Genomic DNA, 26,409 nt, shown 5'->3' on the forward strand with positions numbered 1-26,409 from the left:
TTAAATATGTGACAAATAATGCTGTGATAATGGTGAATCAATAACACTTGAAAAAGATAACAAATAATATTGTGATAATCATAAATCACTTGAATAAAGTGTCCCAATAGGTGAGCAGTGACTTTGAATAATATAACAAAAGTCCCAATAAACAGTGCAGTTTCAGTGATATAAAGATAAACAAATCTTCATCTGTGCAAAATGTGCTGCATGCTTCACTCTCAGTGCTCCAGTGACAGATGTTCATTGATTTGTGATGTTCATTGATTGGAGGACAGTCTTTGGATGCAGTAGTCAGACTTCCCAGGCCAAAAGAGGTGTGAGAAACAGAAGTTGGGGTGTTCTTATGGGCACACTCAAAATGTACCTGTCCTTTAATTACCAAAGTGAAAGCCTATCTTGTACTGTCATGCATACTGAGACATGCTTTTGATAACCCATTAACCCAACACCATCGTTTTGAAAAAAGAATGCCAGCAATGTAGCAGTCAGAACAGATTTTATTTAATCTCAAGATTTGTGAAAAAGAATCATTTTACATTCAGGAAAACTGAATCAATGCTTAGCCCCTTGCACCCCCACATGCCCAAATTTGCTCTGCAAGAGAATCTTGACCTTTTATCTTAATTAACCTTCTCTTCAACCTCCTGCACAGAGGAGGACACGACCTTTCCATCTACCACTTCCTCTACAATGGTCTTCACCTTTCTGGTTTTGGTTGGGTCTGGAATAAAAATCAAGGGAATTGCATTATTAAAGATATTGGAACCCATTTTGTGCCTGTATTCAAAATTACACTAAGGCAGGATTCCTAAGTTCTGCTCCAGTAAACATATTTCATCAAGAAGCAAGCAACACTAACCTGTAGGAAGCAATCAGAATTAATCGATGTTGCTTTATTAAGCTAAACTTTGATTGGTTTCCAGTGTTTATGTATGCTGTTCTATAATCTACAATACTTATGCTTTCAGCGTCTGTTCAAAATTTGGTCATCTACCTGTACGTCATTTTGCTCCAGTGGTTGCACCCAGGGGGGTGCTTGCAGGCATCACTCCAGTACCGTTTTTTAGAGCCATCGGTCGGCTTTCTTGTAATAATAACAGATGTGGCTAAGCAGCCACTCAGCTATTACAAGCAGTGGGAGCCGACGTCCTCCCTCCTCCTGCCGCTCTGCCCGGGAGACCCAAGCCACCAGCCAAAACATCTGCCGGCTGGCTGCAGACCTGAACAAAGCCGGCATTGGCTTCGATCCAGCCTCCAATGTAGTAGCCCGTAAGTGACGTTGCAATGTCACTTCCAGTTTACTCGGCAGCCAAAGGCGCCAGTTTTTAAAAATCCACAGTATTCAAAAACACTGATCTTGGGACAGGTAAAGGACAGTATAAAAAAAAAAAAAAATAAATTGGAAAAAAATAATAATTTTAAGGGCCCCCCCCCCCTCCCCGTGCTCGCGCGCCAAAGCAAATGCATGCGTAAGTAAAATGTAAACAGTGTTCAAACCACACATGTGAGGTATTGCGGTGTTCGTTAGGGTGAAAGCAATATTTCTAGTGCAAGACGCTTTCAGCAACTCTAAACAGGTAACCAAAAATTTTTAAAACGTTGCCTATGGAGATTTTTAAGTACTATAGTAGTTTGTCGCCATTCCACGAGCGTGCACAATTTTAAAGAGTGACATGTTAGCTATCTATTTACTCCATGTAACATAATTTTTCACATTATAAAAACAAATTGGGCTAACTTTACTGTTTCGTTTTTTCTAATTAATTGACGTATTTGTTCACAAAAAATTGCGTTAGAAAGAGCGCTGTGTAGATACAATGTTACATAAAATATTGCAACAATCGTTATTTTTGCTCTAGGATCTCTGTTAAATGTATTAAATATTTGGGTGTTCTAAGTAATTTTCTAGCAAAAAATACAAATTTTAACTTGTAAGCAACAAATCTCAGAAATAGGCCTGATCTTGAAGTGGTTAAACCTAAAAGCGTCACTTCACAAAAACATATCAGATGTGTCATTTTTTTTACCTGTACAATGTTTTCAAATTTAGCTATGACTTTTTTTTTTTTTTCACAAATCTACTCAATTTAGAGCTTGACTCTAGACAATTTTTTAGCTTTGGAAAGACCTAGCAAAAATAAGTACTTTTTTTTTTTCACAAAATTTTACTTATAGTCTGCAAATAACACATGAGAAGATGGTTGTATAAGCCCTATTGAGGTTATACTATTTGTGCATATACAATGGTATTTTTTATTGCTGTATTAAACAAATTATAAATGTTTTATACAATAAAGGTTTGTTTCGTGTACAGATTTAAAAAAGCTAATGCATGCTGGACTTTAAAGTCCCAGTATTAGTAAGTTTGTCCCAGATACACATTTTAAATAGAGTGGGGAAAGATTGAAACTTTTGTTATGTTTTTACCGTTATCTAGGGTTCTGTTGAAGAAAAATTTGCCCTCACTTCCCTTGACCAGATCATTAGATAGGAACAAAAATAAATGATTACAATTATTATTATTTTTATTATACAGGATCTATTTTTACCCTGCTCGTTGGAGCTTATAATTTAAAAGAGAGGGTCAAAAGATAAAAAGATAATAGCTGTTAGGAATGAGCTGATGGAGTAAGTAAAAAGTACAGTTTATTAAAGGCAGAATAGGCATCTCTCAAGCAATGGGGTTTCAGGGATCTTCTAAAGCTGGATAGAGTAGGAGATAGTCAGACAGATTAGATAAGGAGTTCCAGAGGATGGAAAAGGCTCTGGAGAAGAGCATGGGAGGAGGAGGTTTTGGAAGTCTCAAAAAGAATGGTTTGGTATTTTGAGACAGGGTTGGTGATGTAGATTTGGGTAGAGCTGTGGATGGCTTTTTAGGTTGTTAGTATTTTCAATATTATTTGCTGGGGGAGTGGAAGCCAAGGGAGGGATTGTCAGAGAGGTGTACTGAACACTGCATGGTTGGTAAGGTAGATGAGTCTGGCAGCAGCATTCATGATGGACTGAAGGGGGAATAGCCTACTTAAAAGTAGGCCAATGAGGGGGGGTTCTAATCCTTCTCCTCTCTAGCCGAAGCTAAAAAAAAAAAAGGATTTTAGCTTGGCATACACTATATGTGAGCAGAATTGTGCTTCTAAAAATCTCACTAGCTTCTGTTGTTATTTTACAATAGCAATTCTGCACTGAATATTCTTTTTTTTTCGGGAAATTAAAAATTCTGATGCAAAAATAAACAAACATGTAAAATAACTACCACACGTTTATGAATTGACATTAAAGGAGAAGTATAGCCAAAGCTTGTTTGGCTGTACTTCTCCTATGGATCACAGGAGTGCAGCGGCTGAAGTCCGCCCTCAGCTGAGATCACAGAAGTCGGCGAGTCGCTGAGAGCCTGAGCCGGCCACTCTACCCCCTGCACAGCTCATTGCTCCAGGGAGGGGGCAGAGCAGAGAGCTGCTGACTGACAGGCAGCAGCTCTCTGCTCACGAAGCTGTGAGAACTGAGTGATCAGCGTTGTTCGATTGCTCAGAGTCTCAGTTTAGAGGCGCCAGGGGACTGATGCTGCATCCACCTAAGTATAAATCTGGAAAAAAAAAAAAAAAAAAACAGAAACCCATACTTCTCTTTTAACATCTAAAACCTGAATGTGAGACAAAGGAAAGTATTACCTTTTTTCTCCTCACTAGATGCTGTCTTTACTGCTACAGCTGTGGAAGAGGATGATGAGGAAGGAACCTTGGAAGAGGAAGATACCGTGGAAGACTTAGAGGTAGAAGATTGCCTGGAAAAAAAATGGTATAGAGTTGTGAAAATCTATTACTTAGATCAACTGGAAGTGAAAGATGTGAAAAGCCATGACTTTCTTTGCAATTCCTCTCCATGACATGGCCTTAATCTATGACCAGCTTTACCTATCAACACATAACTACATCTGAAAAGATTTGAAATCCCATTAAGAAGAAATACTGGCAAATGTTAATCATTGTTAAAGCCTGTGTCCAGTTGCTTTATTTAGATTATCATAGTCTAAGAATTTTGATGCTCCCTTCTACACAAGTTTTGAATGGTGATTTTCATTTTAAGGTGATCCTGATGGGCTGCATTAGCTACTGGCTTCTTATATCTATTGGCTTCTTATATCTTCTACTAACACTGCTCCAGCCCATCTAGGAGCTTTGTTTGTTTCTACCCACGTCTGAGGGTTCTAGCATCTCTTATTGCCTTTTCCTTAAAACAAATGAAAAATGCAACAGGGAGATTGAAAAACCCTTGTAATGAACACAGCAGGTGTGCAGAACCAGAAACTCAAGCATGGAGATCTCACCTATAGAGTTCCTTAGAGAAATAAGGAATCTTCAGGTGGAGTAACTCTATATCCTCTACCAAACTGTAATATTAGCTTTGGGTGCACTGACCCCGGCCCTAATGTGTATGAACAAATAAGTTGGCCACATTCCAATGACATCACTCCAACATATTTACCCACAAAAGGCTTAATAACAGACATCTTTATGATTAAGCCAATTTTTAGGTGAAACATGTCAAAGTGAAGATTGATCAGGGTGAATTCGGGTGAACTTGATCTAGGTGAGCTAGTTCTGGAATATTAAAGCTTTGTGAAGGCTTATGTCATTAGAATGTGGCTGGCTGACATGTTTGTTAATTCCATGTGGGGAGCTTTGACGAGGTTCATCAGCCAGCATATGACACCACACAGATGGATGGATGGCAGGCTTTCAGCAGAATTTCCTTTTGGTCCTTTGATGTTTTTGCTGAGTCTGGCCACATACATGTTCATGAAGAAACCAGTCAAGAGTTTTGCTCATGGATAGTTGAATTGTGCCTTCAGTTCACCCCCTAAATCTATGGGCACCTTTAAAAATTGTTATAAAAAATTAAAGGAACACTTTGAAAACACATCAGTTCTCAATGGGGAAAAATATCATGCTGGATATCTATACTGATATGAACTGGATAATGTGTAAGGAATGATAGGATGCCACTTCGTTTGATGGGAATGAAAATTATCAACCTACAGAGGGCTGAATTTAAAGACACCCAGAAAATCAAAGTAAAAAAATTATGCAACAGGCTAGTCCATTTTGCTGAAATTTCATTGCAGCAACTCAAAATGGTAGTTTGTATGGTCCCTACGTGCCTAAATGCATGCTTGACAACATTGGGGGGATGCTCCTAATGAGACAACTGAGATGTCCTGGGGGTATTTCCTCCCAGATCTGGACCAGGACATCACTGAACAGAATGAGGTGCAACCTGGCGGCCTAGGATGAACAGAAAAATAATTTCTAAGAGGTGTTGTATTGGATTTAGTGTGGGGGCCATTCAATGGCATCAATTCCTTCATCCTCTAGGAACTGTCTGCATACTCTCGCCAAATGAGGCCAGGCATTGTTGTGCACCAGGACGAACCCAGGACCCACTGCACCAGCGTAGGGTCTGACAATGGGTCCAAGGATTTCATCCCGATACCTAATGGCAGTCAGAGTGCCATTATCTAGCCTGTAGAGGTCTGTGCATCCCTCCATGGATATGCCTCCCCAGACCATTAATGACTCACCACCAAACCGGCCATGCTGAAAGATGTTACAGGCAGCATAATGTTTTCAATGGCTTCTCCAGACTCTTTCATGTCTGTCACATGTGCTCAGGTGAACCAGCTCTCATCTGTGAAAAGTACAGAGTGCCAGAGGAGGACCTGCCAATTCTGATGTTTAATGGCAAATGCCAATCAAGCACCAAGGGTGTTGGGCATTGAGCACAGGGCCCACTAGAGGATGTCAGACCCTCAGGCCACCCTCATAAAGTCTGTTTCTGATTGTTTGGTCAGAGACATTCACACCAGTGGCCTGCTGGAGGTCATTTTGTAGGGCTCTGGCAGTGCTCATCCTGTTCCTTCTTGCACAAAGGAGCAGACACCAGTCCTGCTGATGGGTACCTTCTAGAGCCATCCTGGAGGGGTTGGACTGCCTGTGAAAACTCTATAGGATCCAAGTATCGCCTCATGCAAACAGTAGTGACACTGACTCTTGCCAAATGAAAAATTTGTGAAACAGTCAGAAAAGATGAGTAGAGGAATAAAAGGTCAGTTGCCTCCACCTGTAAAACCATTCTGGTTTTGGAGGTTGTGTCATTGTTGCCCATCTACTGCACCTGTTATTAATTTCATTAACACCAAAGCCGCTGAAACTGATTAACAACCCCCCTCTGCTACGTAACTGACAAGATCAATATCCCAGGAATTTAGTTGACTTGATGCTATACTTTGCTTAAAAACTGTTCCTTTAATTTTATTGAGCAGTGTACATATACAAATGAAAATCAGTTTTTACATATCCTATTTATATATCTATGTCTTTATTGGTTCTACAATGTTTTGATGCACTTTATTTTAGACACTCACCCCAGTTCTCCTTCTAGAAGGCGACGGTATGTTTCAATCTCCAACTCCAATCTGGTCTTGATATTGAGCAGCTCTCTGTATTCCAGGCCTTGCCGTTCTATGTCTGATCTGACCTGATAGATCTGCTCCTCTAATCCACTGATGACAAGCTGCAGCTGCTGGAGCTGTCCTCCATAACGACCCTCAGTGTCAGCTAGGGTGTCTTCAAGGGATTTTTTCTAAGAAAAAAAAAAACAAAAAAGCGAAAACATGGTATTATTTTTGTGCACATTTTTAGTACTTGTCATAGAAATATGGAATTGGGCAAAAAGGTTTAAATCAGCAGTGTATCCAATTCCAATCATAAAATTATTAAATATAATCAAAGCTATCAAGTTTATTCTCCTTACAGTTTGCCATTTTTTAATAGAGCTATACTTCATATATGGCCAAAACCATGCATCAATGAATTTCTAACCCTCTTTGTGGGTATATCACCCTCCACACTTCTGGGAAAGCTTTTCACAAGATTTTGGAGTGTGTCTTTGGAAATGTATGCCCATGCAACCAAAAAAGCATACTGATGTTGAAGACTTGGCTCACATTGGGGCCACCAATGAGCACAAACATACTAATGCAGAAGAAAGGATTTTCCCAAACTGTTGCCACATAGTTAAAAGTGTACAATTATCTAAAATATCTTTGTTTGTCGAAGTATCGTCTGTACCCTTAACTGGAAATACCTGAACCCAATAATGTGGAGGGGTGCCCACCTACATTTGTACATATACATGTGATGGTCAGGGGTTTACAAGCTTTTGGCCAACTACGTTTAACTTGGACAGGAACTCTCAGAAAATGGCTGATGGCATGTAAATCTCTCCTATGTTTCTGTTAAAATGGATTATGTCCTCTTAGATGATCTGGTACTTAGAATTTGTATAAAAACTTCCACCTACTAGATAAAAGCTCCATATCTGGAAATACACAAAAGTACCTGTCTGTACATATAGGTTTTGGTTGTATTATATGCACTTAATTTGACATACCAGTGCCAGTTGAGACTGCAACTCTATCTCCAAGCCTTGGAGGACACGTCTAAGGTCGGTGATTTCAGACTTGCTTGTTTGCACTTGTTCCACACCGGCTGAGATCTGCTGGTTTAGTTCTTTACTCTGAAACGATCATAGGTGAAGACGATATGTGACCATATTGCAAAATGAAGCCAGGCATGATAGACAGAGACAATAACCTCCTCAAATCTAAAGGCTTTTGCATTGGACATAGCATGTGTTATCCATGAAAAGGATCATCTGTGCTGGTATTCTTAGATTTAATGCTGAACTCTAGGCAGATATAAAATACACACATTAATGCAACTCTGTAATCATTAATACAATGCCACTTGGACATCTGTTCTTCGTATTGCTCAAAAATTTACTGATCACACCCTTACTCTGGATCCAGCCCACTTTCTTCTCCACCATCACGATTTCCCGAGAGCGTCTTATCGGAAATCGATACTGCTGCTCCTGTTCACAGCGGCAAATAGCTGCATCCCCCCGCTTTGGAAACAGACTCAGCCCCCTACGGTAGCTATGTGGCTCTGTAAGGTTACCTGCCTCAATGAAATGGAAGACCTAGTTGCCACTGAGCACGGTATCAGGGACAAGTTTCTGAAACGTTGGTATTACTGGCATGAATTCACATTTACGACAGAATACAAAGATTTAATTGCCTGAAGGTGACTGCGGCTTTGGGGTAGGCCTCCCCCTTTCCTCCCCCTCCCCTAACTATTGCCTCCCCTCCACCACCTTTTCCCCCCCCTCTAGCTCTCTATCTCTGTCCTTCTTTTTCCCCAATCTCCTCTTCTGCTAGACCCGGGAGATTGGGACTTCTTTCTCTGCTCCTTTTCATAACATTTAGCCCGTCTCCTGGGCATGCACCCTGCTCTCCCCCCTAGGGGGCATACATGCACTAGACCCCTCGGTGGCTAATGCGATGCCTCTGGACTCTATGGGTGTCTCTCCCAAATCCCTGTGGCCAGCCATGAGATACATGCCGGTGGATGGGAGGGTCTTCCTGGAGATGTCCTATGAGTTTATTTGTCTCCTATAGGTTGTTCTGCTTACAACCGTGGTGGTGCACAGGTGGTCTGCTTCTTCTTCCTAATCTCTCAAGATGTCATATTTCAGATCAACGCTAAATTCTGGATTCTCTGTTTGTACTTTGATACTAGACTGCTGTTTCTTCTTTGTACCTTATGTTGCCTTATTGTATGCCTTCATGTTTCATTAAATAAAGAATTTATAAAAAAAAAAATACAATGCCACTTTTGTGACATCTGTGCCTGTTCAGATTTTGTCCGCATTTTGACGCTTGATTGTGGCAGACCTGTGTTGCATCTATTGACGGCCAACAGACTTGTACGTTTATATTAGGTTATCTCTGATCCATAACATATAGGTCTGGAATAATTATTTTTCTGGACCTTGGTGAAGCTTGCATTCAGATCCTACTGAAAAAACTGATTGGAAAGCCCATGTAAAAAGGGTCTAAACATGGGCAAAATGTGTTCCCTCACCCTCCTTTTTCAAAATATTATGGTTAATGCCACAGTACAGGATCTATTACATTTCCATTTATTTGTAGATGTCCCTCTCACCTTCTGGGCAAACCATGCCTCTGCATCTCGGCGGTTCTTATCAGCCAGGACTTCATAATTTTCCCTCATGTCATTCAGAATCTTAGTGAGATCTGTTCCAGGAGCAGCATCCATCTCTACATTGACCTGGCCAGCAGCACTGCTTCTTGCCACTTGGATTTCCTAGAAAAAATAAGAAAAATAAATTATGTGACATTTTCCAATGTTCTAAGAAATTATTTTATTGCTATAATATGTTAATACTTAATAGTTAGCCATAAATGCTAACGTAAAGTTTATACAGTTATATTCTAACACTTTTTAGAATATTTGCATAAATGTCGACATGAAGCAGAAATTTAATTTATAAAGGAGAAAGCGTGTGCTCAGAAATCAACGGTGGTTTTTTGGGCTTTGAAAGAAGCACCACAGTAAGTCCCCAGGTTATTATGCCTTAGGTATTATGCTGAATTTTTTATGTGAGAGAGTGTTGTTAAATACCTGTGAGTATCTTTAGATGTACTAAGATGATTCAAGCGAAGGTACGTAAATTAAAAAAAAAAAAAACATGCTACAAATTAAAAGAAAAAGTGGACTCATTCCATGAGGCAGTATTAAACCTTTTTTTTTACCTAAGTGGCACCCGGATAGTTGTATATTTGGCTACAGTGGGTAAACTGACTGCGTAAGGTTGTTTAGGGGTCTAGTCGTGCTTAATATCAAACATTATGGCTGAAAATTAACAGTGCTGTTCTATGGAAGTTAGATTGTGGTCCATTGCAGGTGAGCATAGAATAGAGCATCAGAGAAAAAATTTAAAAAATGAAAATGAACTTACCTCTTCATGGTTCTTCTTGAGGTAAGCCAACTCTTCTGATAGACTTTCATATTGGATATCCAGATCTCCTCTGGACAAGCTCAGATCATCGAAGGCTCTGCGGAGGCCAGCAATGTCACCCTCCACACTCTGGCGGAAAGCTAGCTCGCTCTCATACCTTAAGGATAAAACAGTAGCTCAAATCACACCAATTGGCTTTAAATTGTGGCATACTGTATCGATATTCATATTCCAAATAGGGATGCAAATGCGCACTTAATATGTACTATATGGGGTTCATTAAACATTTTAAAAAATGTAAGAAAAAATTTGGCTTTAGCCTTTCATCAGAGGTCAGCCTTCTGAATGAACCTTACATACTCTATTCAAAATCTTCGTAGCAGGGTTTCATCTTCACAATTCCTTATTTAATGGGCAGCTGGCCAAAAAATTACAGACAGCTCAAAAATGTATTGACATACTGACTTAAGAGCACTCAATTGTCACACTGACAACATAGCTATTTTTTTTTTTTTTTTTTTTACTGTAGTGCCATAGTAGTAACATTTTACCAATCACATAGCTATTATTTGAGAGAGGAACAATGCTCGGCCACCTTGGCATCTTTCTTGAAAGTGAGTCTAAACTATAGTAACATTTTTAGTTTATGCAAAAATAGATCTTCCGTTTAACTTACTTCAATCTGAAGTCATCAGCAGCCAGTTTGGCATTGTCAATCTGCAGAACAATCCTTGAGTTCCCAACAGTGGCATCCACAATCTAAAATTAAGAGCAAAATACAAATATTTCACATATATGAATGCCTCTAATACATCATAATCTATATAAGTAATAAATGTAGCTTACACCTGAAAAGCAATTCAACAACTTTAGTAAATATAATGGGTTTCTGTAAGGCAAGGTTGTTTTGTCCCCATTGCACTGTGATTATTGGTCCATTTTAGACTTGAGAGTTAAATTAACATAAAAAAGTCAAAATACAAAAGGCAAAAGGGGAATTCATTCACCTGCTGATGAAGTCCTGCCTACACAGGACGTAACGCGTACGGGGTAAATCACGTAACCCGCAACCATCTTGGTACACCTAGGAGATGCAGTTGTACACCGTGTTTGTTACACGCCTGATTCAAAACTTCACAATGTAAGTGCTTTTTATAAACTTCAATAATAGTTTAAATTATATGGAGAGCACTAGATGTCTGCTTCCTCTCTCCCAACATGCCTGTTTTGTGGATGGGGTCTGGACTAGCCACCCAAGAAGGGAGTCTAATGAGGACTGAAGCTGCGTGATTTTTATTAATTTAAGCAGTCTGGGTCTGGAGGTGAGAGGCAGATAAAGCCTTGGTGATGGGATGATAGCAGCACACAAGGAGTCATTATGTTTATTGTTAGCACTCTGTTCCTTGATCTCTTCACTCACTGAGGAATCCTCCACACTCCTATGCTTTGGGCTCTCTACATGTTGGAACTTTTTTCCTAACTTCAATTTATCAATTAGTGGACTTGTTTTTATTTATATTTTTATATATATATTTTTACCACTGTTGCTCTGCTTATATTAGTATAACCCATGATTTTGTTGCGGTGTATTTATTTGTATTCTGATTACGCTGCATTTTCTTTTATATTTTTGTTAGAGGCCTTATGCGATTGTCCTTTAGTGTCCAGCTGGCAATCCTACTAGTTATATGAGGTTGTTAGTTCAGCGCTGAATATATATACAGAATATTACAAAAAGTGTTGGGACGCCTGCCTTTACACACACATGAACTTTAATGGCATCCCAGTCTTAGTCTGTAGGGTTAAATATTATGTTGGACCACCCTTTGCAGTTATAACAGCTTCAACTCTTCTGGGAAGGCTGTCCACAAGGTTTAGTAGTGTGTCTATGGGAATGTTTGACCATTCTTCCAAAAGCTCATTTGTGAGGTCAGGCACTGATGTTGAGGAGAAGGCCTGACTTGCAGTCTCCGCTCTATTTCATTCCCAAGGTGTTTTATCGGGGTGCAGGTCAGTCAAGTTCCTCCACCCCAAACTCACTCATCTATGTCTTTGGGAGCATGAAATTGTCCAAAATGTCTTGGTATGCTGACGCCTTAGAAGTTCCCTTCACTGGAAGTAAGGGGCCAAGCCCAACGCCTGAAAAACAACTCCGCGCCATAATTCCCCCCCCCCCCCCACCAAATAATTTGGACCAGTGCACAAAGCAACGTCCATAAAGACATTGAAGAGTGGGACTGGGGTGGAGGAACTTGACTGGCCTGCACAGAGTCCTGACCTCAACCCGATAGAACACCTTTGAGATGAATTACAGCGGAGACTGCAAGCCAGGCCTTCTCTCCAACATCAGTGCCTGACCTCACAAATGCACTTCTGGAAGAATGGTCAAACATTCCGATAGACACACTCCTAAACCTTGTGGACAGTCTTCCCAGAGAAGTTGAAGCTGTTATAGCTGCAAAGGGTGGGCCAACTCAATATTGAACCCTACGGACTAAGACTGGGTTGCTTTTAAAGTTTGTGTATGTGTGTGTGTGTAAAGGCAGGCGTCCCAATACTTATGGTGATATATATATACACATCTATATATCTATATATCTATGTATATATATATATATACAGTGGGTACGGAAAGTATTCAGACCCCCTTAAATTTTTCACTCTTTGTTATATTGCAGCCATTTGCTAAAATCATTTAGGTTCATTCTTCTTCCTCATGAATGTACACACAGCACCCCATACTGACAGAAAAACACAGAATTGTTGACATTGTTGCAGATTTATTAAAAAAGAAAAACTGAAATATCACATGGTCCTAAGTATTCATACCCTTTGCTGTGACACTCATATATTTAACTCAGGTGCTTTCCATTTCTTCTGATCATCCTTGAGATGGTTCTACACCTTCATTTGAGTCCAGCTGTGTTTGATTATACTGATTGGACTTGATTAGGAAAGCCACACACCTGTCTATATAAGACCTTCCACATCACAATGCATGTCAGAGCAAATGAGAATCGTGAGGTCAAAGGAACTGCCTGAAGAGCTCAGAGACAGAATTGTGGCAAGGCACAGATCTGGCCAAGGTTACAAAAAGATTTCTGCTGCACTTAAGGTTCCTAAGAGCACAGTGGCCTCCATAATCCTCAAATAAAAGATGTTTGGGACGACCAGAACCCTTCCTAGAGCTGGCCGTCCGGCCAAACTGAGCTATCGGGGGAGAAGAGCCTTGGTGAGAGAGGTAAAGAAGAACCCAAAGATCACTGTGGCTGAGCTCCAGAGATGCAGTCAGGAGATGGGAGAAAGTTGTAGAAAGTCAACCATCACTGCAGCCCTCCACCAGTCGGGGCTTTATGGCAGAGTAAGACTCTCCTCAGTGTAAGACACATGAAAGCCCGCATGGAGTTTGCTAAAAAACACCTGAAGGACTCCAAGATGGTGAGAAATAAGATTCCCTGGTCTGATGAGACCAAAATAGAACTTTTTGGCCTTAATTCTAAGCGGTATGTGTGGAGAAAACCAGGCACTGCTCATCACCTGTCCAATACAGTCCCAACAGTGAAGCATGGTGGTGGCAGCATCATGCTGTGGGGGTGTTTTTCAGCTGCAGGGACAGGACGACTGGTTGCAATCGAGGGAAAGATGAATGCGGCCAAGTACAGGGATATCCTGGACAAAAACCTTCTCCAGAGTGCTCTGGACCTCAGACTGGGCCGAAGGTTTACCTTCCAACAAGACAATGACCCTAAGCACACAGCTAAAATAACGAAGGAGTGGCTTCACAACAACTCCGTGACTGTTCTTGAATGGCCCAGCCAGAGCCCTGACTTAAACCCAATTGAGCATCTCTGGAGAGACCTAAAAATGGCTGTCCACCAACGTTTACCATCCAACCTGACAGAACTGGAGAGGATCTGCAAGGAGGAATGGCAGAGGATCCCCAAATCCAGGTGTGAAAGACTTGTTGCATCTTTCCCAAAAAGACTCCTGGCTGTATTAGATCAAAAGGGGGCTTCTACTAAATACTGAGCAAAGGGTCTGAATACTTAGGACCATGTGATATTTCAGTTTTTCTTTTTTAATAAATCTGCAACAATGTCAACAATTCTGTGTTTTTCTGTCAGTATGGGGTGCTATGTGTACATTCATGAGGAAGAAGAATGAACTTAAATGATTTTAGCAAATGGCTGCAATATAACAAAGAGTGAAAAATTTAAGGGGGTCTGAATACTTTCCGTACCCACTGTATATATATATATATATATATATATATATATATACAGTATATGTAGATTCATATAATGTGAACTACTATAAAATAATTTGGATTCTGTATTTCTGAAGGAATTGTATTTGAGATGGAGACCAAAGAAACAAGGGTCTCATTACTCATTGCCAATCCACAGTAAAGTATTATAATAAAGAAATGGGTAGTAAAAAGCAAATGTTAAGGTTAGATTCACACTTTTGTAGTGCTTTACTGCACGGGTGTTGTGTTAAGATAGACCTTGTATTTTGAATGGGCCACCGAAACACCGTAAAAGACGTTTTAATGTGCTTTTTTTTTTTAAGACCAACTCCAGGAACAAGAAAAAAACAAAACAAATTCCCTTGCAGTGGAGTCCACCAGACGGCTAGTTTTTGTCTAGGAGTGGAGGAATAAGGTCAGGCACTGACTTTTACACAACCGACCCAATCGGGTCTGCCTGTCAGCCTGATCGGACAGTCCATTTATCTCTTTGGATCAATGGATGTGTATGTTTAAACGTGCTTAACTCTGATCAGAGGTAGTTGGGTGTAAACGGACAGCAGAGTCTGCTTACACCCGGCCGCCCATAGAGCAGAGTGGGCTCTGTCCATGTCCTCTCTGCATAAACTGAGCGGAAAAGGACCTGTCATCCACCTGCTCTGCACCCATCAGTGGACAGTTCATCAGCTCATCAAAACAGAGGTCGCCCATGTGAAGAGGACCTAATGTTTACCTTATTCCTCGCTCAAGCAGGGTCCCTCTTCTCTAAAGTGCTCCTGACCATGCTCACACTATTGCCTCCTCCATATGCAATGCAAGGTTAATAGCCCTGAATTGTATATGATGATGTTGAAGGATTACGACAGTGCCAGAGGGAGAAAAGAAGAGCGTTGGAGTTGGCTGGAATAGGAATAAGGTAAGCCAAGCAGTTTTCTTATCTACCATTAATTTAACAAGATTTAAACCCTTGCAGTGCAGGTCTTTTGTGTTATGTTCTACTCCCTACGATTGCTAATATAAGTTATTTATTGTAAACTGTTTAATATTATAAACTGTGCAGACACTATCTAATTATTTTCATCATTCAGCTTCTTTTGACTTCACCTTCACTGCCAGGCTATTCTTCCAATGCAGAAGTTGACATCCTACTAATTGTTTTACTTTGCCTATTGACAGGTTCTATTTTGAGAGCATGTGTATCTCACATATAATAAGGCAGGCCATAAATGATGCAAGTTCTGCAACAACAAAATCGCTTGATTCCCTGACTGTGTTGATGGAGGAATCCCTTACGCAGAGCTATCAATATGCTGGTTGCCCCCAAGTTGATTGATGGATCGACTTGTATATAATCAGCCTGCGCATACATGGATCGAATCTTGTCTGGTCCCTGCTGAACCAGCTGGGATTCGAACCATCTATTGCCAGCTTAGGTCTGTTAAATATCTGTGCCATTTGCTTACCTTGCATAGCACCCCATCTCCACGGACTATACTTTACCTGAATAGTGTCATATTTGTTAAAAAAAAAAAATCGTTTTTCCAAGAATGGGGTCTTTTAGAACCACGAGGAAATGTTAGAGGATTATATTTTAAATGTATTTTTGGCATGGTTGTTTTCTACATTGTTCATGCCAATTCACTATTTAGATTATTATTATTATTTTTTACTAGTTAGCTGTACAGTCTTTTAACCGCTTGCCGACTGCGCACAGTATATTTACTGCGGCAGTCAGCCCCGGCCAGGCAGAGTGACGTAGATCTACGTCGCTAGCCAGTCACCGGGTTTTGAGCCAATAGCGGCCCGCTGAGGCTCGTTCACAGAGGAGTGCGGGCGTGTGACCGACGGACCCGATGTCCATCGGTCACACTACGATCGTCGGTAGAGCGGTAAACAAGCCGCCTGTCATTCTCCCCTGTGTAAAAATGGAGATCAGACGGTTCTACTATGTAGAACTGTTGATCTCTGTTTTTACAATAGGAGACCTGTCCCACTACAGTTAGAAACACGCCCCTAGGACACACTTAACCCCTCCCTCTCCAATACAGTTAACCCCTTCCCTGCCAGTGTCATTTTTACAGTAACAGTGCATATGTATAGCACTGATTACTGCAGTAATGTCACTGGTACCCCCAAAAGTGTCAAAAACGTCAGTCATGGGACCGATCTGTCCACCGCAATGTCGCAGTACCGCAAAAAAAATCGCAGATCGCCGCCATTACTCGTAAAAAAAAAACAACAAAAATGACAAAAATCTTTCCCTCTGCTAGTATAACTTTTGTGCAAACCAATCAAAATACGCTTTTTGCGATTTTTTTTTACCAAACATATGTAGCATAAAACAAATTGGCCGAAAATGTTAAAAAATTTTGATTTTTAAATTTTTTTGGGGGGAATTTCATATAAAAAAGGGAAAAATATTGTTATTTTTGCAAAATTTACGCTCTTTTTTGTTTATAGCGCATGATCAAAAAATCGCACAGGTGATCAAATACCACCAAAATAAAGCTCTGTTTGTGGGAAAAAAAAGGACGTGAAATTAGTTTAGGTACAGCGTTGCACGACCGCGCAATTGTCCGTTAAAGTCACGCAGTAAAAAATCGCAAAAAAAACCCTGGTCAGGAAGGGGGTAAAATCTTCCGGGGCATAAGTGGTTAAAACATGTATTTTTTCAGCTGCTTTCCCTTTACAAATATATTTTCTACAAAAAATTCTCCTGTCTTCAGTCTATCAAACCATAAATGTTATAGTATGCAAAGCACATAATAATCCCTACAACACTTTTCAGCTTAAAGATAGAGAAAATTAATACTTAGGAATAATACTTATGAACTGTGTTATGTGCATTTTAAAAATAAAAGTACATTTTGGTTGTTGTAAGTAATGAAAAAGGCAAAAATAATGTTAAAATTATTTTTTAATGGGTCACTGAAAAAGTACAATATAATGGGTCAGAATAGTGATAAGGAAGTTGATTTACAAATCAAGTGAATTGCAATTTTTTGGATTCTACTGAATATATGTACACAAAACTGTCCAATCTTCAATTAATCAGGCAGTTATTGAATCATATAAACTATATATTATTTTAAACTATAATATTTAATTTAATATTTTATTTAATAACTATAATATTTTAAACTATATAAAATTATTCAGAACAGTACAACAGCAGAGCTATATAAACCTATTCAGAAGAAATAAATTGGTATGATTTGGCAATTCTTTTGGTTCAATCATCCCTGCTTGAGAAGTGAATTATATTTTTTATTTTCTTCTATAAAATATATAATTTTAACATCAGTCTAGTATTTTCAACACTCTTAACTCTACATCAGAACCTACCTTTCCCCTCAAGTCACTGATGATTTCATAGTACTTGCTGTAATCTTTGGCTCCTGCACCTGCTGCAGCACCTACTTGCTTTTCATACCACTCACGGATCTTGAGCTCCAGCTCAGCGTTGGCTGCTTCCAGGGCCCTGACTTTTTCTAGGTAGGTAGCCAGACGGTCATTGAGGTTCTGCATGGTCTGCTTATCATTTCCAGCGAAGTTACTTGAACCCCCAGCGCTGAAAGAAAACCCAGAACTGGCTCCACCACTTGATCCACCACCAAGCCCTCCACCAAACCCTCCACCAAGCCCTCCACCATAGCTTCCACCTCCAAAAGAGCTACCACTGAAACCACTTCCAAAGCCACCGCCGCTTCCAGCTCCATAGGCACTACCACTGAAGCCACCACCTGAGCTTGAAACTTGATAAGCTGATGCTGAGCTAAAGCGGCCAGACATGGTGGAAGTACTGATGGAGATACTCTCTCTCTCAGGTAAAGGAGATGAAGAGATGATGTGGATGTGGATTATGGTCTGTAGCTTCTATATATATATATTTCAGTGGGCGTTTTAAAGTGGAAATTCACCTTGAGAAAAACAATTTGCCCAGTCAACAGCTGCTGCTGGTCCTACCCCAAAATTAGAAGACTTTTCTTACAGCAATTATGTAACCCTCAGGCTTTTTGTATAATGTTATATGACTAGAATCAGGGAGGGGTACATTCTTTTTTTCTTTTAAAGCTTTTCCCCCTGTGTTTGCTCTGGGCTACCTTGTATGCTGGAAATTTTACGGTTGTCTGTCTGCTTAAGGCAATATCAATGAACGTTGAAAAGGTTTGTTTGGCATGCAGTTATTAAGACATTGCATTTCCACATGATCATAAACAGTCTGCTCAACAAATAGGTATGCTGTAACAAGTTTAAATGAAAATTATATTTATTGTTATTTATGTAATAATATCTATTTTGTTAGGTTGCAAAATGTATCTTAGTTCCAAAAAATTTCATTTATACTCATTAAAATTTTAACCACTTGCGGACCAGTCACGTTGACTGTACTGCGGCAAAGTGGCTCGATTCCGACTCCTACCCCTGTGGGCGGCGCTCGCGCACCGCCGGAGGCTCGCTCCCGCTGTTTTCAGTCAAAGCGGGAGTTGGGCCAGGGGATCATCGGGGAATCGAGTCTGGAGATCCGCCCGCTTGTGTAAACAAAGCGGGCGGATCTCCTAAGTGACAAACAGTGACAGATTGCAGGATTCAGCATAGCTGAACATGCGATCTGTCCCTGTGTCACTCAGTCACCTCCCCCCACACACGTCAGTAAGCACCAGGCATACATTAACCCCTCCCTCTCCAATAAAATTAACCCCTTCCCTGCCAGTGTCATTTTTACAGTAACAGTGCATATTTATAGCACTGATTACTGTAGTAATGTCACTGGTATCCCCAAAAGTGTCAAAAATGTCAGTCAAGGGTCCGATCTGTCCTCCGCAATGTTGCAGTCCCGCAAAAAAAATCGCAGATCGCCGCCATTACTCGTTAAAAAAAAAAAAAAACACCAAAAATGACAGAAATCTTTCCCTTAGTTAGTAAACGCAATAACTTTTGCGCAAACCAATCAAAATATGCTTATTGTGATTTTTTTTTTTTTACCAAACATAGGTAGCAGAAAACAAATTGGCCAAAAATTTAAAAAAAATTAGATTTTTACATTTTTGGGGGGGGGGGGGGGGATTTCATATAAAAAAATGTGAAAAATATTGTTATTTTTTCAAAATAAACCCTATTTTTTTGTTGATAGCACAAAAAGTAAAAATCGCACAGGTGATCAAATACCACCAAAAGAAAGCTCTGTTTGTGAGAAAAAAAGGACGTAAATTTCGTTTGGGTACGGTGTCGCACGACCGCACAATTGTCAGTTAAAGTTGCACAGCGCCGAATCGCAAAAAGTGGCCTGGACGTAAGACAGCAAAATCCTCCGGTGGTAAAGTAGTTAAAGTATAACGAAAGGCAAAATGTTTCTAGATAGCATGGAGAGGGGTACCCATAAGGGAGATTCATTCTCGCTGATTGTCCTCATCACCAATGTCACAGGTAATTAAAATAAAGATCCAAAATTTTGAGTAGCCACCAGAACAGAAATAGAATGGAAACCTTCTAATTGGGGATACCAGTTCCTATGACAAAATTGTTTTAAATTGGGAGTTCCTTCAAATTAGAAGGATATCTTTCTACTATCTAGTGAGTCTAAAGGACAGGAATTGAAGGGAAATCCCCCTACTGAGACCCAAATGGAAAAAAAAAGAAGAAATGAAAGCACTTTTAACTCTCTCCTATCCCATACAAAAAATAAAATAAAAAGGTTTGGCCTTAGATATACTTTACCAAGTTCCCTAATGGGTTACAGTCTGCATTTTACAAAAAAAAATAATAACTATTAGCTCTAATATCTCTGTAGCAATCCCACGAAGGCTTGATAATATTTCTATTTATACAACCCTTGGGCATAATGGACAGCATAGCCAACGTAGGCTATAGCCTAGTATGGCAAAGCTGCAAGTGTGGGAGGCCATATGACACAAACTCCCTACTACTGCACACTGTTGTGTTGTACATTGCATTTTCCTGGCCGCTGCACTCTTTGTGCTGTGTAGAACACTACATACAGTAGATCTGCACTCTATACACTATATTGTGGTTACATAGTCTTGACCAAAGTCTTTTTTTCTCAAAGATTCTTTTTTTGCTTTTTGCTGCTTAGTTTGCAGGGAATGTTCTGCCCTAATTTTTCCTTCTTTGGCCACGTGTCTTCTCCCACAGTGTCTCTCAAGTTCCAAAGTTAGGGAGTATGGTATACTACTGTATGTACCTAAAGTTTGCCCTTCTCTTCCAGTCATCCATTCTAGATGCACTGATGTAGAGTGAATGAACTGTCTCTCCCAACCTCTGCACCTCTAGTCTTCATGTTGTGTGTTATGATAACTGGTCTTGCCTGGGGACAAGTATAAATCCAGTCCTTTACGCACGTACATGACAGTGACAAGAGAAAAACAAGGTAAAATTGGTTCTCTTGAAATCTATGTCAGAAGACAATGTAATGCTGCTTATTTATTTCTTTTTAAAAGAAGTCATTCATACATACCAATATATTTACATTACCCGGCATTTTCTATTTTAAAAAAGTGGCATACCTACTAAGGCAAGAGCCCTGATGGAAACTGAAAGTTCATCCCATGCTGGCACTTTTCCACCAACTTACTTCCCTGCTGTGAACCCTGATTCAGACTATGGTGAGCAGATGTACTGGGTGGTAAAGCTCAGCACAAGTGCACTTCCCCTACATCCTGTTGTGAATTGGTCATGTGATCACTTGACTTTGTGCAAGGGATGCATGAGAAAGCAAGGGCTTATGCTCAGTTTGTAACTTCCTAGTTTAGCACTTTTGTCACATACTGTTTGAATTCAATGCTTATTTGTATTTTGTGCAACAACTACATCAGCCAGTAGATGGCAGTGTTTATTTTTTGTAGCTGCATCTATGGGTAAACTTTTGGCACTTTTCCACTGCAAGTACCGGCTCGTACCGGCTCGGCTCTACTCGGCCCTGCTTGGCCCGGTTTACTTTTCCACTGCTGGTACCGCATGGTATAGTGTCGGAAAGGTTCGTTACGGTACGGTATAGGTTTGCTTTTCCACTAAAGTAGTACTAAAGTTAAGTGGGTGGGATAACAACAGGGTTGGTGGGATTCTCTGACCAATCTGTGGCTAGTAGTGACTGCATGCAAAGGATTGTGGGATATGGTACCAGTTTGGTAACTGTTGGAACCACAATCGAGTAGGTACTGTTTTTTCAGAGCCGTACCGTACCGTACCGTTCGGTTCCATGCAGTGGAAAAGCAAACCTATACCGTACCGTACCGAACCGTTCCGACCCTATACCATGCGGTACCAGCAGTGGAAAAGCACAAAAGCGTGCCGAACCGGTACGGTTCCATGCAGTGGAAAAGCGCCATTTGTCTTTTTTATTCTATAATAAAGTTCCTTTTTCCTGTCTGCAGTTAAGCAGAAAATCCCATGTGAACTGTGTCTGTTCTGTAGGGCTATATACAAAATTTCTAAAACGTACCTGGTGGAGATCGAGTTGGAGAGGGGGCTTCTCTTGACAAGTGGTATGAAGACACAGGGTGGCAAAAGGGGTGTTGTAGCGGGCTGTGCCTGCTGGTGCTTACACAATACGGATGACCAGGGGTCACAGCAACCAGGAATTGGAACACGGTGACACTTGATTGGCAGACAGAAACATAGTCAGGGCTCAAGCAAGAAGGTCATCAACAGCCTGGCAGTGAGGTACAGGAACGATAGGCAGAGTCAGAATACAAGCCAGGATCGATACACAGCTGGACAGTGACGTACAGGAATGTAGGACAAGGGCAGAGTCAGAGTACAGGCCCGAGGTCTAAAGAGTACAGAGTACAAGCCGAGGTCCTAACAGACAGGAAGTAATCCAGAAGCAGGTCAGGAGCAAGCCGGGTCAGGAACGGGAAGGCAGATGTAGCGGGTCAGGGCATAGGTAGAGCAGGAACTAGCTGAAGACCACTCAGTAATCTGTTTATGTCATAGTCCAGCTTAACTAGTCCGTTTGGCACGAATGCCCATACCAGGCATGCACGTGTGCACATTTTGTGCGCACACTAGTACGCTCGTTCATGCGTGTCAATGCCTGTCATGCAGTGAGCCTTTGCTCTGAATTAGGCACATTTGCATGAGCATGAAATAGTCTTCTAGTTCCAGTATGTACTGGGCTTTTCTTGCAACTTCCATCCACTTCTGTCTGGAGGACTCTGCATTATGGTGAGCTCACATTAAGGTAGTAAAAGTGTCTTCCACCCAAAAGGAAGGGCCTGGCCTCAACAACGACCACTGTACCCCCAGTCCCCAAACCACTGTGACAGGAATTGTGTACTGGTTAGAAGATACAGTATATTACCAAAAGTTTTGGAACGTCTGCCTTTGCCCACACATGAACTTTAATGGCATCCCAGTCTTAGTCCGTAGGGTTCAATTTCGTGTTGGCCCACCCTTTGCAGCTCTAACCGCTTCAACTCTTCTGGGAAGGCTGTCCACAAGGTTTAGAGGTTTGTCTATGGGAATGTTTGACTATTCTTCCGGAAGCGCATTTGTGAGGTCAGGCACTGGTGTTGGAGAGAAGGCTCGCAGTCTTCAATTCTCTAATTCGTCCCAAAGGTGTTCTATCGGGTTGAGGTCAGGACTCTGTGCAGGCCAGTCAAGTCCCTTCACCTCAAACTCGCTCATCCATGTCTTTATGGACCTTGCTTTGGGTACTTGTTCAAATCATTTGGTGGAGGGGGAATTACGAGTCAGTCCTACTGCTCCCAGGACTAAACAAGAGGGAATATGCATTCATTGGAGAGATGCACTGGATATGTTTTTTTTTATTTTGCTCTGACTTGCATTTTAAGCCAAATTATTGACTAGTAGTCTAATGTATACAGGAAATTTGGTTGGGAATGCTGGTGGGTATAACATTTACACCAAGACTTGTATATGAACAATACTAAATAGATCATTATATAACATTCGTGGATAAATTGCAGTAATGTATTGAAACTGAACCTGCTTAAATAAAGTCAGCACAGTAGGAACTACATTTTCAAGCACGCAACTGATTTCATGTTTAGCAATCCAATATACTGGTGATTTGGCACTTGTTTAAAATCGGGACAATATAACTATTCAGGACACATGGGGGTTGTTTATAAAAAATTGTATAGGTGACCTTACATCAGAACTGCATCTAAATTTGCTCTGTATGGATGGGGCAAAATTGAATGTTCTTAAGCTATGCTCTCTACAGTTCAAATGTGTGAAAATGGAAAATACTGTATTATGGCCACTAGATGGCGACGATGCTCCATAGCTCCATCTACTGGCCATAATGCTGTATTTTCCATACTTAAACATTTGAACTGCAGAGGATATAGCTGAGAACACTCGATTACACATAAGGAGTTTCAATAGAAGATAGAACAACTATGGGAATTTTTTTATAAATACACACCATAGAGTCCTATAATCAAACCTTTTCCTAGCAAACATGTACGTTTCAAAGTGTCTACAGTAACATACCTCAGGCATTAAAATAAAACAGGCAGTGGAAGACACAAAAAAATCATATGCAGAAATTACCTGTATAATAATATTTAAGCGTAAATGTCAAACATGATCAGATATACAGTATCTCACAAAAGGGAGTACACCCCTCACATTTTTGTAAATATTTTATTATATCTTTTCATGTGACAACACTGAAGAAATTACACTTTGCTGCAAGTTAAAGTAGTGAGTGTACAGCTTGTATAACAGTATAAATTTGCTGTCCTCTTAAAATAACTCAGCACACAGCCATTAATGTCTAAACCCCTGGCAACAAAAGTAAGTACACGCCTAAGTGAAAATGTCAAAATTGGGCCCAATTAGCCACTTTCCCTCCCCGGTGTCATGTGACTCATTAGTGTTACAAGGTCTCAGGTGTGAATGGGGAGCAGGTGTGTTAAATTTGGTGTTATCGCTCTCACTCTCTCATGCTGGTCACTGGAAGTTCAACATGGCACCGCATGGCAAAGAATTCTCTGAGGATCTGAAAAAAAAATTTGTTGCTCTACATAAAGATAGCCTAGGCCAGTGGTAGCAAACCTTTGCACCCCAGATGTTTTGGAACTACATTTCCCATGAGGCTAAGCTACACTGCAGAGTGCATGAGCATCATGGGAAATGTAGTTCCAAAACATCTGGGGTGCCAAGGTTTGCCATCACTGGCCTAGGCTATAAGAAGTTTGCCAGGACCCTGAAACTGAGCTGCAGCACAGTGGCCAAGACCATATAGGGGTTTAACAGGACAGGTTCCACTCAGAACAGGCCTCGAGGCTTTGGTCAACCAAAGAGGTTGAGTGCACATGCTCAGTGTCAAATCCAGATGTTGTCTTTGGGAAATAGACGTATGAGTGCTGCCAGCATTGCTGCAGAGGTTGAAGGGGTGGGGGGGGGGTCAGTCTGTCAGTGCTCAGACCATACTCCTCACACTGCATCAAATTGGTCTTCATGACTGTCGTCCCAGAAGGAAGCCTCTTCTAAGGATGTGGCACAAGAAAGCCTGCAAACAGTTTGCTGAAGGCAAGCAGATTAAGGACATGGATTACTGGAACCATGTCCTGTGGTCTGATGAGACCAAGATAAACTTATTTGGTTCAGATTGTGTCAAGCGTGTGTGGCTGAACCAGGTGAGGAGTATAAAGACAAGTGTGTCTTGCCTACAGTCAAGCATGGTGGTGGGAGTATCATAGTCTGGGACTGCATGAGTGCTGCTGGCACTGGGGAGCTACAGTTCACTGAGGGAACCATGAATGCCAACATGTACTATGACATACTGAAGCAGAGCATGATCCCCTCCTTTTGGAGACCGGGCCACAGGATGGCATTCCCCATCCGGGGGGGTACACAGTTTCTTTGCGCTGGAGTGATCTCTGCCCTACATCTATTCCTGCCTTGTCAGCATAGGAGCATCTGCTTTACCATAGGCGTCCCTTACTCTTGGATCTCCATATCCTGTAAGCCTTCATATGATGCACTCCTGACCGGCATTACAATTTTGGTTATATGGAGACAAGTTCTTGGTCTCCTAAAGACATAACCATTTACCTTTGAAAACATTTGGGCGTTTATTGGCAGAACACTCCAGGAAGAAAGGACCCCCTCGTTAGTTGCTACACCTTTTAAGGTTTATTCTACTTATATTGTATCCTCTCATCACCTGGCTCTCATCCAGACACTTCCTGTACCAGTAGCTCCAGAGGAAGCTTGCTATGTGAGCAAAACAAACATGTAGGGCAACCTGGCTACATGCAACGTCTGTCTATCAACGCTCACATAGGTGGAACTCATGAGCAGTTCAGTAACCCGTTCTGTAATCGTCTTTGAACCCTATCAATATGTGATGTATTATGTCGCTATCATCTTCAATACTTATATGTAATGTACTATATGTGTGACTATGTGATGGATATGTACTTGAGGTAACATGCCTCTATTACTAAGGTTTTTACCCCCCCTTTTTTCCTTCTTTTTGTTCTGATTTTTTAACTATTTCTTAATAAAAATACAATTTTAATTAACAGTGCCTATAAAGTCCAACATTATTTCGCCTTCATTCTCCCTTTTCCGATGAAAGTGTGAGGTGTTTCAGCGATTAGGTAGCCAGTCGGGCATCAAAATAATCTGTCCCAGGACATCTTCCCCTTTGGGCCTCTTGACAGGGATTGGTGAGAGGCCACTTGCCCAATCATCCCCAAGCCACAACACTGCATACAGGCACCGGTGTTGTTTCTCTGCGTCACTTAATTAGGAGAACCTGTGATATCCTTCCACTCTGCTGAGAAATGATAGTATCTGCCTTGATTACCTGGATACTGCCAACACAATTTGCATCACTCCTGTCTACAAGGAATTCCCTGCATAAACCTTATTCCTTTTGGCAAAGGGACGTCAAGTGCACCACCACAAAGCTAACTAAAGACATAAGGGCCCTTTCTACACTCAGGATTCTAGTCACTATATGAGTGGGCCTGGACTTAAGGGTTATTTCAGTGCACTGAATCAGATATTGTGTGTGAAGGGTTCTTTCAGGGTGTTGAGGTACAGAGGGAAGAGGTCTGACAAAAGGGTCTGTCCTCTGCCCTTCTCCTGCCTGGACCCAGAGGGCCACACCTAAATAGAAGTCGGTGACATATTTATGTGTTATTTATACTGTCATTTTTGTGTGATTATTACCTCTTCTTTCGGGGGAATTTCGTCGTGAGGAGTCTCCTGAAAGCAGCTGGATAGAGCGATCTGAAGAAGGAACCCATCGCTACTGACGCCCGGAACGT

At 41.0% G+C, this 26,409-nt stretch overlaps 1 protein-coding gene across 1 annotated transcript in view; it reads right to left on the reverse strand.

Moving 5' to 3' along the window:
* Window positions 1–608: 608 nt before the first annotated feature.
* The window catches only part of LOC309567462 (uncharacterized protein), a 66,512-nt gene continuing 40,711 nt past the window's right edge, over window positions 609–26,409 (reverse strand). Inside the window, exons 9-16 of the mRNA XM_082272851.1 lie at window positions 17,480–17,956; window positions 10,562–10,644; window positions 9,886–10,042; window positions 9,069–9,230; window positions 7,453–7,578; window positions 6,425–6,642; window positions 3,672–3,784; window positions 609–724 (exon numbers count right to left, since the gene is read on the reverse strand). Coding sequence (XP_082128977.1) covers window positions 624–724; window positions 3,672–3,784; window positions 6,425–6,642; window positions 7,453–7,578; window positions 9,069–9,230; window positions 9,886–10,042; window positions 10,562–10,644; window positions 17,480–17,956 — 1,437 coding nt within the window. The 3' untranslated portion in view covers window positions 609–623. The remainder of the gene's footprint in view (window positions 725–3,671; window positions 3,785–6,424; window positions 6,643–7,452; window positions 7,579–9,068; window positions 9,231–9,885; window positions 10,043–10,561; window positions 10,645–17,479; window positions 17,957–26,409) is intronic.

Source organism: Pelophylax lessonae (genome assembly GCF_965119305.1).
Source record: "Pelophylax lessonae genome assembly, chromosome: 11".
Taxonomy (NCBI): Eukaryota; Metazoa; Chordata; class Amphibia; order Anura; family Ranidae; genus Pelophylax; species Pelophylax lessonae.